The 13,316-nt window shown below is 36.5% G+C and overlaps 1 protein-coding gene across 3 annotated transcripts in view; it reads left to right on the plus strand.

The window, feature by feature from the left end:
- Positions 1-8,029, plus strand: part of LOC145731618 (uncharacterized) — a 46,223-nt gene extending 38,194 nt beyond the window's left edge. For all 3 annotated transcript variants that reach the window (XM_081983476.1, XM_081983478.1, XM_081983477.1), the window contains exons 22-24: positions 2,251-2,561; positions 6,895-7,098; positions 7,147-8,029. In XM_081983476.1, coding sequence (XP_081839602.1) covers positions 2,251-2,561; positions 6,895-7,098; positions 7,147-7,468 — 837 coding nt within the window. In that variant the 3' untranslated portion in view covers positions 7,469-8,029. The remainder of the gene's footprint in view (positions 1-2,250; positions 2,562-6,894; positions 7,099-7,146) is intronic.
- Positions 8,030-13,316: the final 5,287 nt, after the last annotated feature.

The following is a 13,316-nucleotide window of genomic DNA, read 5'->3' on the forward strand; positions in this document are numbered from 1 at the left end:
TCTTGAAAATTGACTTAGAAACCAGTAAATTCACTTTGAAACGGTGAAAACTGACTTGAGAGGCTTAAAAGCTGTCTTTGTAATCGTCATAGTTTTCAGAGAAGTTGAAAAAGTTTAGTATTGAAAATTGACTTGTAGACATGAAAAAGTACTTTTCCTAGAATTTTTTACTACAAATTCACACATCAAAACCTTGAAAATTGACTTGTACACCAAAAAGTGACTCTGAACCAAAGAAAAGTGACATCAGAAGCTTACAATTTGCATTTGAAGTAAGTTTTCATAATTTCAAAACACATTTCAATATTTTAGTCTTGAAAATAGTCTTAAATACAGGATATTGACATTAGATTTATGAAAATTGACTTGAAGACTAACTTTTCAAGTTTTTTTTATTTTGCTTTTCATGTTCTTAGAACTCTGGACTATTTTTAGGGCTTTAAAACTGCTTTCAGCTTGAAAAATCGAGTTTCAAGGCTACCTTTACCAAGTTTTTGACATAGCAGATTTAAAAAAACAATTTTTACCTCTTCTCCCCACTAAAAAATCCCATGGGCTTAAATCCTTCATCCACCTTCTCATCTCCATCCATTTACCTGGGAAAACATTATTTAAGTAGGCACTTGTTTTGGAAATAGTTGGTTCAGTTTGTGGTAACTGAAAATCTTGAAGAAATTGAAGATATCCAGAACCAGTTAAATTTTCTTCAAAAAAGTATGGTCCTATGATCTGATTGTTTATAATTCCGGCCCAAACGTTTATCTTTTGCGGTGGATTCACACGAAGTTTTGTTTTAAAAATCACCTTTTGCTACAAATTCGTTATGTCCGTTATATCGAGCCTTATGACACGTTCCACTTGCCATGGATGCCACTTTTCCTTTTCAAAGCTTTCGAAATATCACTCAACCATTTTTGTGTAAATTGTTATTCAATGCTCTTTGTATTGTGCTGTTGTGTGGATCTTCTGGAAAGGCAAGAAGGACATCAAGTTTATTGGCTTCGAAAATTGATTTTATTAATTTGTAGTTTGTAGATTTGTAGCTGTCGGGGTGACAATGCTCTGCGACCTTGCGGCCTATTGTACTCCCTTTTCTAGGATCTGGGCTGAGGCTAGTCTCATCCCAGTTTCTCCTTTAGCTTCAAGGCCTTAATAAAAGCCAGCAGCTGAATCGGTTTTAGAGAAGAAATCTCTCTCTCATCGTTGATGATGCTGCTACTAAACAAGTTGGTCCTTATGTTTGAGACTGCATCACATTTACAAAGTGCTCAGGAGTTTCTTCCTCATCCTCACATAATCAGCAGTGTTTTTCTGGGCCTATCCGCTTCAGGTGGCCTCTCAAGCGACATCTGTGTCCTGAGAGGAAACCTGTAACTAAGCATAGGTTTCTCTTGCTCAATCCAATTCATTACTCCTTTCCCGGTTGTAACCTCCAAGAAGTTTCTTAGAATGCGCCAGTCCAGTGAGTTGTTCCCAGAGCTTGGCTTTTCCGTGTTCTTTCTTCAATTTCAGCTCGTGTTTACAGGTGACGTCCCCCAAGCCAGAGAAGGGTTCTGGTCCCGTAAAAGGAATCTTTTTTTAGCCAGAATGTTGGCTTTCTCATTTTCCCCAATTTATTTGTGTCATGGAACCCAGCGCAAGGTGACTGACTATGGTGGACCCTCTGACTATCGGTCAGAATTGCATTATCCTGCTTGCCATAGCCGTTGTCAATGCTGAACTGAGCGCATCTTTCTATTGCGTAAATTTCCGCCTGAAAGATACTGGGGTAGTTACCCATTGGCTACGAGTACTTGGTTCTTGGCCCAAACACTTCTGCTCCTGTTCCCTTATGTGTCTTGGACCCATCTGCATACCATTTAATGGTGTGTTTGTCCAGACGGTAAGTAACAGATTCATTGGTCCACTCTCTCTTGTTACTTAACTTGGTGGAACCATAGTTATGCATATATTTCTTGATAGTTTCATCTTTGGGGTACGTCAGATGTGGAATGTTTTTTGATAGAGATATCCAAACTGTCCTACTTACTAGCAATCCTCCTCCAACTCCGTTCTTAGCCATTCTAGACAAAGCTGCCTCAGCGGCTCAGGGAGGATATGTTCTCATGGCTTCTGTTATGCATAGGCATGCCAATCTTTGTACTTTGCTAAGGGTTTGTCTAGCAGTACCTAGTCTGATTATCTGTTGTAAATAAACAGATAAAAATAATTTTTGTTATCTGATACATGTGACTTTTCGACTTATTCTAGGCCGCCGATTTGGACGTGGAACGTTTAAGAGTCAACCAATTATTGGCCTCCAAGGTGATAGTGTCCGAACTCGACGCATCCTCAATTGCCACAAACGAAATAACCGGCAAAGGAGGCCCCGTGGTCCTGAATGACGTGGAGTTACCAGCTCATATCCTGGAGCAACTCATCGTCACGCAGTTGCAACAGGACCAACAAAAAAAAACTCCGACTGAACCCGACCTTCCCCATCCCGTAGTGAGTTTGGAACCACCTCTACCCCCTCCCAGAGGGTGCACTCTGGAGGAGCGTACGGCCGAACAATCCCCCAGGTGATTTACTCTTGCTCATCTACGTAACGAAATTTGGGTCATTTTTGGTCTCATCGTCTAAAAGTGTTTTTTTGGATTTCTTGGGTCCCAAATAGTGGGAAGCGGCTATTGGGAGCTCTCGGAAAATTGGAATACGCTTAGAAAATTTGGAAAATGACACTTTTTAACTTTTTGCCAAAATGTGCCCTATATTTTAGCGAGGAGAAGACATGTGAGGTTCTAGGAAGATCAGGACACTTTAAAAGAAGTTAACCCAAGATTTTGGTAGGGTTGTCACCTTACTTACATAAATTAGTTCATTTTACATGGTACTTACTTAAATTGGTCCATTTTAGGTCAATTTTTACCTACTAAACTATCGTAAAATCACTTAAAAACATGCACATACGATTTATATTGATTTTGCGTTTTTTGTTATAGCAAATTGCGATGTTGCCAATTTTGCAAGAGTAAAAACATTACATGTTAATGAATAACAGAAAACGTAAAATCTACAAGGAAATTGCAAATTTTTGATAATAGTTATTGAAAATAGGCAACATCGAATTTTGTTATAGCAAAAATTCCAAAATCGGTAAAAATCGTAAAAGTCCAAGTTTAACCCATAATTCGGTTATTTTGACAGGTATCGAGTTGATTTTTCTGACAGATTGTAGCCCAGAGTATCATCTACAAACTGTCAAATGTCATGTTTGTACGCAAAATGTCAACTACCCGAGTTATTGGACGAAAATATCCGACTGGCACTAGCAGGTTGAGATTTCGGCTCCTGTCAATTTGACAGCCAGTAACTCGGTCGTTTTGACAGGTATCGAGTTTATTTTTGTGACAGATTGTAGCCCAGAGCTTCTTCTACAAATTGTCGAATGACATGTTTGAACGACACATGTCAACTAACTGAGTTACTGCACTAAATTTACCCAGATGCACTGGAACGTCACAATTTGTACTATTGTCACTTTGACAGCCCATAACTCGGTTATTTTGACAGATATCCATTTGATTTTTGTGTCAAATTGTAGACAAAATGTCAAGTTTTCTCTACAAACTGTCAAATGCCACGTTTGTACGCAAAATTTCAACTATCCGAGTTATTGGACGAAAATATCCTAGTTGCATTGGCAGGTTGCGATTTCTACTCCTATCACTATGACAGTCCATAACTCGGCTATTTTGACAGATTGTAGCCCAGATTATCATCTACAAACTGTCAAATGTCATGTTTGTACGCAAAATGTCAACTATCCGAGTTATTGGACGAAAATATCCGAGTTGCACTAGCAGGTTGAGATTTCTGCTCCTGTCAGTTTGACAGGCCGTAACGTGGTCGTTTTGACAGGTATCGAGTTTATTTTTGTGGCAGATTGTAGCCCAGAGCTTCTTCTACAAATTATTAAATGATATGTTTGAACGGCAAATGTCAACTAACTGAGTTATTGCACTAAATTTACCCAGATGCACTGGAACGTCACAATTTGTACTATTGTCACTTTGACAGCCCATAACTCGGTTATTTTGACAGATATCCAGTTGATTTTTTTGACAAATTGTACGCAAAATGTCTATCCGAGTTATTGGACGATAATATCCGAGTTGCATTGGCAGGTTGAGATTTCTACTCCTATCACTTTGACAGTCCATAACTCGGCTATTTTGACAGATATCAAGTTGAATTTTTTTGACCGATTGTAGCCCAGAGTGTCCTTTATAAATTATCAAATGACATGTTTGAACGACGAAAATTTACGATAGTTTTTGATATTTTAGCCAAGCCCATTGGTGTTGTGCAATTCTTTTCTATTTAATATGGATCTTCCTTCGTTCTTTTATCTAGTCCTGATAAAAAAAAAATAAAAAATTTAAGATATCTTAACAAAAACCGAAAAAATTTTCGAAATTGGTAAATATTGGCTTAAAATAGCCTAATTTAAGTAGATTATGGGTTAGGAAATCCAACCAAAATCGCGGGTTGGCTTCTTTTGAGGTCCTCTGACCATCCTAGCCTCACATTGACAAAAACACCGGAAATTTGTGCTCACTGCTAAAATATAGAGTAAATTTCGGCAAAAACCTAAAAAATGCGTTTTTCCGATTTTCGTGATCTTATGCCCATTTTCCGGGAGCTCTCAATGGCCGTTTGCCACTATTTGGGACCCAAGAAACCCGAAAAAACACGTTTTGTCGATGGGATCCAAATTTGTAAAAAGGTGAAATTTTCAAGTAGTATCAATAATTCATTTTGGATTTGTTTTAACATAAGGAAGCGTTGTTTAGGTCAATATCTCGGGACGTTTTTGGCTGTTCTCCAGTTAACATCCTGTGACTCAAGAAGTATCGATTTCTCATCTCAAATTAATGCTGTATCTTTGAACTGACATTTTAAGTCACGTGTAGGTCCCATATTATGTGCTGCATAGTTTAAGTCAACTCTCTTAACCGATAGAGCCATATAGGGTGTTTAGAGACAGTTAATAGCAAAGCAAAAAATAACCAACACAATTGGAACAAAAAATAAGAAACAGCGACAAAACAGATCTGTTCAGGGGAAAAACCAAAATGCACTAAGATTAAAAACGAAACAAGAGACTAAGAACAACAGAATGAGCAATCGAAAGAACTATGTTGGGGGTAATCCTAAGGGATCATATACAGAACGAAGGAATTAGAAAAAGAACAAAAGTCGACGATGTTATAGAGCACATCGCACGTCAGAAATGGCGTTGGGTGGGTCTTGTCCAATGACAGATGGACAAGACATATAGTACAGTGGCGTCCAAGGCAACATAAAAGAAGTACTGGTCGTCCAGAGAAACGATGGATCGACGACATAAAAGAGATAGCGGGAAGGAAATGAGACCAGATGGCAATGAACCGATCCGAATGGAAGCAGCAAGGGGAGACCTATATGTTCAGGATGCAAAAGGCTGCTGTAACAAGAGAAGAAGATAAAAGGAGAGCAAAAATTCTGAAAATTTCAGGGATTAAACTACTAACAACCAACTACAATCCCATGCAAACATTATTTAAATCGGTTTTGAATTGACGATTTCCGGCTGTTTTGAAGGTTTTGTGGAGGTTGCACTAGGCCAAAACGGAGCCTCAAATATCTCGAAAACGGTGAAACCCGTCGCAGATCTGCTTTTGTAGTTTTATTGGCATGGCCATGAAGCAACTAATGTAATATTGGAAATGTTTTGGTAAAACACCCTTTGGCTTTGTTGGGAGACCAGAAAAACCACTCATTTTGAACGTTTAGTTCATCTGCGGCAAGACACACATGGACCTGTGTCTCCTTTAATAGGAAAGCAAAAATTCTGAAAATTTCAGGCATTAAACTACTAACAACCAGCTACAATCCCATGCAAACATTATTTAAATCGGTTTTGAATTGACGATTTCCGGCTGCTTTGCAGGTTTTGTGGAGGTTGCACTAGGCCAAAACGGAGCCTGAAATATCTCGAAAACGGTGAAACCCGTCGCAGATCTGCCGTTGTAGTTTTATTGGCATGGCCATGAAGCAACTAATGTGACTTTGGAAATGTTTTGGCGAAGCACCCTTTGCCTTAGTTAAGGGACCACAAAACCCACCCATTTGCCATGTTTAGTTCATCGGCGGCAAGACACACTTGGACCCATATCTCCGTTAATAGGAAAGCAAAAATTCTGAAAACTTCAGGGATTAAACTACTAACAACCAGCTACAATCACATGTAAAAATCATTTAAATCGGTTTTGAATCGACGATTTCCGGCTGCTTTGAAGGTTTTGTGGAGGTTGCACTAGGCCAAAATGGGGCCTGAAATATCTCGAAAACGGTGAAACACGTCGCAGATCTGCTTTTGTAGTTTTATTGGCAAGGCCATGAAGCAACTAATGTGACTTTGGAAATGTTTTGGCGAAGCACCCTTTGCCTTAGTTAAGGGACCACAAAACCCACCCATTTGCCACGTTTAGTTCATCGACGGCAAGACACACTTGGACCCGTATCTCCCTTAATAGGAAAGCAAAAATTCTGAAAATTTCAGGGATTAAACTACTAACAACCAGCTACAATTATATTCAAAAATCATTTAAATCGGTTTTGAATTGACGATTTCCGGCTGCTTTGAAGGTTTTGTGGAGGTTGCACTAGGCCAAAACGGAGCCTAAAATATCTCGAAAACGGTGAAACACGTCGCAGAAATGCTTTTGTATAATTTGATACCATCAGCCGAAAGTCAATAAATCAAGCCCAATGATAGTCCAAACCGCATCAAAAACTGCCGTTTTGTATAGAGTTATTTTTTATTTTTTATTATTTTTTTTATTCATCTATAGATAATTTATCTTTCAGTCAAGGCCGAAACAGTGAAATGCTCGAACCGGAAGTGGACGATCAGCCACCACCAAGACCACCGCAGCCCTCTGAAGGTAGTTTCTATCTACCTTCACAGCCTCCGGCCAGTTTTTACGCTTTGCGCGCCAGACAGTACGTGGACGACAACATTCCAACAGCTCCAAGACGGAAAAGACACCACAGATCCCGACCTGTATCCAGGTGAGTCAACGCAAATAGTAATGCAGACAAAAATAACAAACTGTCCAGGTCACACTCGACCTCTGATGAAGACGTGTCTTCGTCAGGACCTCGGAGGTTGCCACGACGCTTATCCGAGCCGTCCATCCCTGAATTGTCTGGCCGATTGATCCAGGCCTGCGGATCCAGGGCGAACAACGCTTTGAAAAGACTGATCTACCACTTGACCGAAAACGTGGTGCGCAACGCGGACGGTAACCAGGACTTGCACGTCTTCATGATCATTCTCCTGGTGCTGATCGCCGGTCTCATTTTGTTGGGTTACGGGGAAGATCGTACCGTTGTTCATTTGCACCACTGGGAGTATTTCAATCCTCCCAAGGACTTGTAACTTGTATGTGGTTCGTTCAAGCCGTGCTCAAAACCAAAGAAGATTGATTATTATTCAAACTTTTAAGAAAATGTTGATACACAGTTAAGTTAGCAGGAATTAACTTGAGAATTACATGTATTAGGTTACTCACCATCATTAACTCTTAATGTAACCTTTGTTGTCGCTTTTTTTTAACTCTAATATTTATTTTTTAATTCTTTAGTTCATGTCTTGATTTACTGAATTATTTTGAAGTTATAGAGACTCTAGCACTGTGTTTTCTTTTTTTTGTCAAAAATCTCAAAATAATCTGTCTTCTTTGTAAAACATTTTATCGGTTTGGTTCTTGCATTTGATTGATTATACTACTTGGAAAATAATTAAATTTTTCGTGTTCTTCACTCACTTATTACGTTATTGTTTACAAAATTGCTGCATACTTATTAATTTCGAGTTTTACGCTGTGCATTATTATTGATTGCCCATTTTATTATTATTATTCTTATGGTAGAATAAGTGTTCGGCTGTTAATTGTTTGCCAATAATTACTCTCGATCATTAAATAAACAGTTAGTTGTTTATGGTGTTTTTTTTTTTAATTTTGCAGTGCTCTCAAACTTCTTTGTCTCTCACTCACACTTTTGTACCTGACTGTGCTTTCAAACTGTGTTTCTAGCACATCAAATTTTGACACCGTTTTTTGCCCTGATTGTTCCAAATTTTTTCAAAAATGTGCTTAAAACAGTAATTTTTTCTTAACACAAGTGGGTTTTAGAGGCGACTTGTCCCTGACTGTCTTTTCAAACCGTGTTTCTGGCAGTTCAAACTTTAACAACACTTTTCTCCCTGACTTTACCAAATTTTGTAGTTTTTTTTTAAGCTATCGAATAGGAAATTTAACGAGGATTCAAAAGATGTGCTTAAAACAGTCATTTTATCACTCCAAGTGGGTTTTACTGGTGATTTTGTTTCTGACTGTCCATTCAAACTGTGTTTTGGCAGTTCAAACTTTGACACCGCTTTTCTCCATTACCATACCAAATTTTGTAGTGTTTTTTTAAGCTATCAAATAGTAGATTCAATGAGGATTCTAAAAATGTGCTTGAAACAGTCATTTTGACCCTACAAGTGGGTTTTACACGCGATTTTGTCCCTGACTCTCCCTACAAACTCTATTTTTGGTAGTTCAAACTTTGACACCGCTTTTCTCCCTTACTGTACCAAATGTTGTAGTGTTTTTTTAAGCTATCAAATAGGAAATTTAATGAGGATTCTAAAAATGTGCTTAAAACAGTCAATTTCTCACTCCAAGTGTGTTTTACACGCGATTTTGTCGCTGACTCTCTCTACAAACTGTATTTTTGGCAGTTCAAACTTTGACACCGCTTTTCTCCCTTACTGTACCAAATGTTGTAGTGATTTTTTAAGCTATCAAATAGGCAATTTAATGAGGATTCTAAAAATGTGCTTAAAACAGTAATTTTCTCACTCCAAGTGGGTTTTACACACGATTTTGTCCCTGACTTTCCCTACAAACTGTATTTTTGGCAGTTCAAACTTTGACACCGTTTTTCTCCCTTACTGTACCAAATGTTGTAGCGTTTTTTTAAGCTATCAAATAGTAGATTCAATGAGGATTCTAAAAATGTGCTTAAAACAGTCATTTTGTCACTACAAGTGGGTTTTACACGCGATTTTGTCCCTGACTCTCCCTACAAACTGTATTTTTGGCAGTTCAAACTTTGACACCGCTTTTCTCCATTACCGTACCAAATTTTGTAGTGTTTTTTTAAGCTGTCAAATAGGAAATTTAATGAGGATTCTAAAAATGTGCTTAAAACAGTCAATTTCTTACTCCAAGTGTGTTTTACACGCGATTTTGTCCCTGACTCTCCCTACAAACTATGTTTTTGGCAGTTTAAACTTTGACACCCCTTGTCTCCCTTACTGTACCAAATGTTGTAGTGTTTTTTTAAGCTATTAAAATGGGAAATTTGATGAAGCTTCTAAAAATGTGCTTAAAACAGTAATTTTCTCACTACAAGTGGGTTTTACACCCGATTTTGTCCCTGACTCTCCCTACAAACTGTATTTTTGGCAGTTCAAACTTTGACACCGCTTTTCTCCCTTACCGTACCAAATTTTGTAGTGTTTTTTTAAGCTATTGAATAGTGGATTCAATGAGGATTCTAAAAATGTACTTAAAACAGTAATTTTGTCACTACAAGTTGGTTTTACACGCGATTTTATCCCTGACTCTCTACAAATTGTGTTTTTGGCAGTTCAAACTTTGACACCGTTTTTCTCCCTTACCGTACCAAATTTTGTAGTGTTTTTTTGAGCTATTGAATAGTGGATTCAATGAGGATTCTAAAAATGTACTTAAAACAGTAATTTTGTCACTACAAGTGGGTTTTACATGCGATTTTGTCGCTGACTCTCTACAAATTGTGTTTTTGGCAGTTCAAACTTTGACACCGCTTTTCTCCCTTACCGTACCAAATTTTGTAGTGTTTTTTTAAGCTATTGAATAGTGGATTCAATGAGGATTCTAAAAATGTGCTTAAAACAGTAATTTTGTCACTACAAGTGGGTTTTACATGCGATTTTGTCCCTGACTCTCTACAAATTGTATTTTTGGCAGTTCAAACTTTGACACCGCTTTTCTCCCTTACTGTACCAAATGTTGTAGTGATTTTTTAAGCTATCAAATAGGCAATTTAATGAGGATTCTAAAAATGTGCTTAAAACAGTAATTTTCTCACTCCAAGTGGGTTTTACACACGATTTTGTCCCTGACTTTCCCTACAAACTGTATTTTTGGCAGTTCAAACTTTGACACCGTTTTTCTCCCTTACTGTACCAAATGTTGTAGCGTTTTTTTAAGCTATCAAATAGTAGATTCAATGAGGATTCTAAAAATGTGCTTAAAACAGTCATTTTGTCACTACAAGTGGGTTTTACACGCGATTTTGTCCCTGACTCTCCCTACAAACTGTATTTTTGGCAGTTCAAACTTTGACACCGCTTTTCTCCATTACCGTACCAAATTTTGTAGTGTTTTTTTAAGCTGTCAAATAGGAAATTTAATGAGGATTCTAAAAATGTGCTTAAAACAGTCAATTTCTTACTCCAAGTGTGTTTTACACGCGATTTTGTCCCTGACTCTCCCTACAAACTATGTTTTTGGCAGTTTAAACTTTGACACCCCTTGTCTCCCTTACTGTACCAAATGTTGTAGTGTTTTTTTAAGCTATTAAAATGGGAAATTTGATGAAGCTTCTAAAAATGTGCTTAAAACAGTAATTTTCTCACTACAAGTGGGTTTTACACCCGATTTTGTCCCTGACTCTCCCTACAAACTGTATTTTTGGCAGTTCAAACTTTGACACCGCTTTTCTCCCTTACCGTACCAAATTTTGTCGTGTTTTTTTAAGCTATTGAATAGTGGATTCAATGAGGATTCTAAAAATGTACTTAAAACAGTAATTTTGTCACTACAAGTTGGTTTTACACGCGATTTTATCCCTGACTCTCTACAAATTGTGTTTTTGGCAGTTCAAACTTTGACACCGTTTTTCTCCCTTACCGTACCAAATTTTGTAGTGTTTTTTTGAGCTATTGAATAGTGGATTCAATGAGGATTCTAAAAATGTACTTAAAACAGTAATTTTGTCACTACAAGTGGGTTTTACATGCGATTTTGTCGCTGACTCTCTACAAATTGTGTTTTTGGCAGTTCAAACTTTGACACCGCTTTTCTCCCTTACCGTACCAAATTTTGTAGTGTTTTTTTAAGCTATTGAATAGTGGATTCAATGAGGATTCTAAAAATGTGCTTAAAACAGTAATTTTGTCACTACAAGTGGGTTTTACATGCGATTTTGTCCCTGACTCTCTACAAATTGTATTTTTGGCAGTTCAAACTTTGACACCACTTTTCTCCATTACCGTACCAAATTTTGTAGTGTTTTTTTAAGCTATCAATCGGACGAGGTCAATATGGACAATTCGCCCGAGTTTCTCTACGACTAATTGGAATTATTTACCAAATTTCACACAAATAAACTCTCAATATTTGAAAAGTTGGTCTATTTCTTTACGCACGCTGAAGTTTGTCTAGGATTCTGTATTTGTTCAACCGTTGGCAATTGCCTACTTATCCGTTCTCTAAACTGTTAACGAATGATCCAATATCCCTGTAGGAGTAGAAAAATATATTACTAAACATTGTATGGTATTAAACTACAGTTAATAAAAAATGCATTAAACAATTAAACAGTTTATTTTCATAATATAATATAAAATGTTATATCTACAGCAATGCCAATATAACAACCATACCAAATTACGAAATATTCCTATAATACAGTTACTAAATCTAAAAAACAAAATTAGTTATATTGAGTAGGTATATAATAAAGTACATTACGGTATTAAACTTAATCTTAAATGTATATAAACAATAATTGTTGTTATCATTATATTTTTTTACATTAGCATTATGTAGGTACATTTTTAACAAAACTACCACTAATTAATATTATATACGATTGGTGTTTGTGTTTAACGTCTCATTAGTTATTATTGATATTTTTTATACAAAATTAATAGTCTAATTAAAAAATTATTAATAATTATAATATACTAGCATGGACGGTGCTGGTGCTATATTATATTTAAATATTTACTGTTTAGTAAACATATATAGTATGAGCAAATTTTTGATTATACAGGTATAAAGGCAAAATAATTATATTACATACATTATACAGGGTCGTCCAATTGGTGTGTAGTGTTTTTGAGCAGTACCCCAGTACTGTTGGAATTAAAGAAATCTTCATTGTAATTCCGAGTGTAATTGGCGCCATCTACCATTAAATAACAAAATGTCGGTTTGATACGTATAAAAGAAAACTGTACTTATCTGAGATTAGAAAAGAAAAGAGAAAAAAAAAGAAAAAAGTATTTGTTTTTGCGTTTTAGTATAATTTTTCTGCATTTCAAGTTTTCTTTGTTTAATGTTCATAATTTATAATAACTGGACGTGTTGGTTGTTTTCTGTTAAATAAACAATTACTAAACAGTTTTTGGAGCTTCGACCTTTATATAAAATTACCAACAAGTACTGACATCTTCTAAAATTTAAAAGTTGCTTTAAATTACACAATAGCTGTGAAAATTAATGGCTGAAGATCAATCTCAATTTTCTAATAAATAGGAAGATGGATATTTGCCTGTTTTGTTGGAGAAATCCATCATCAGGATTTGTTGATATTAGAGAAAATTCTACATTCATTTGGTTTGGTATAGCACTGTTCTGATAATTTAGCCAAGCAGTCATGTGACCCACTTGGAATAAAGAAACACAGTTGGAAAGGACAGCCAAAGACAAAATTGCTGTAAAAATCTTCTTGGAGTGAGAAAATTACAGTTTTAAGTATATTTTTGGAATTCTCATTAAATTTCTTATATAAACCCCTCAGAAAACTTTATAAAATTTGGTCAGGGAGAAAAGCGGTGTCAAAGCTTGAACTGCCAAAACCACAGTTTTTTGAGAGAGTCAGGGACAAAATCGCGTGTAAAACCCACTTGGAGTTTGAAAATGACTGTTTTAAACACATTTTTAGAATCCTCATTAAATTTCCTAATTAATAGCTTAAAACAACACTACAAACTTTGATACAGTAAGGGAGGCAAGGGGTGTCAAAGTTTAAACTGCCAAAAACACAGTTTGTAGGGAGAGTCAGGGACAAAATCGCGTGTAAAACCCACTTGTAGTGATAAAATGACTGTTTTAAGCACATTTTTAGAATCCTCATTAAATTTCCTATTTGATAGCTTAAAAAAACACTACAACATTTGG

Source organism: Ips typographus, linkage group LG7 (genome assembly GCF_016097725.1).
Source record: "Ips typographus isolate SLU linkage group LG7, UJ_Ityp_2.0, whole genome shotgun sequence".
Classification (NCBI taxonomy): domain Eukaryota; kingdom Metazoa; phylum Arthropoda; class Insecta; order Coleoptera; family Curculionidae; genus Ips; species Ips typographus.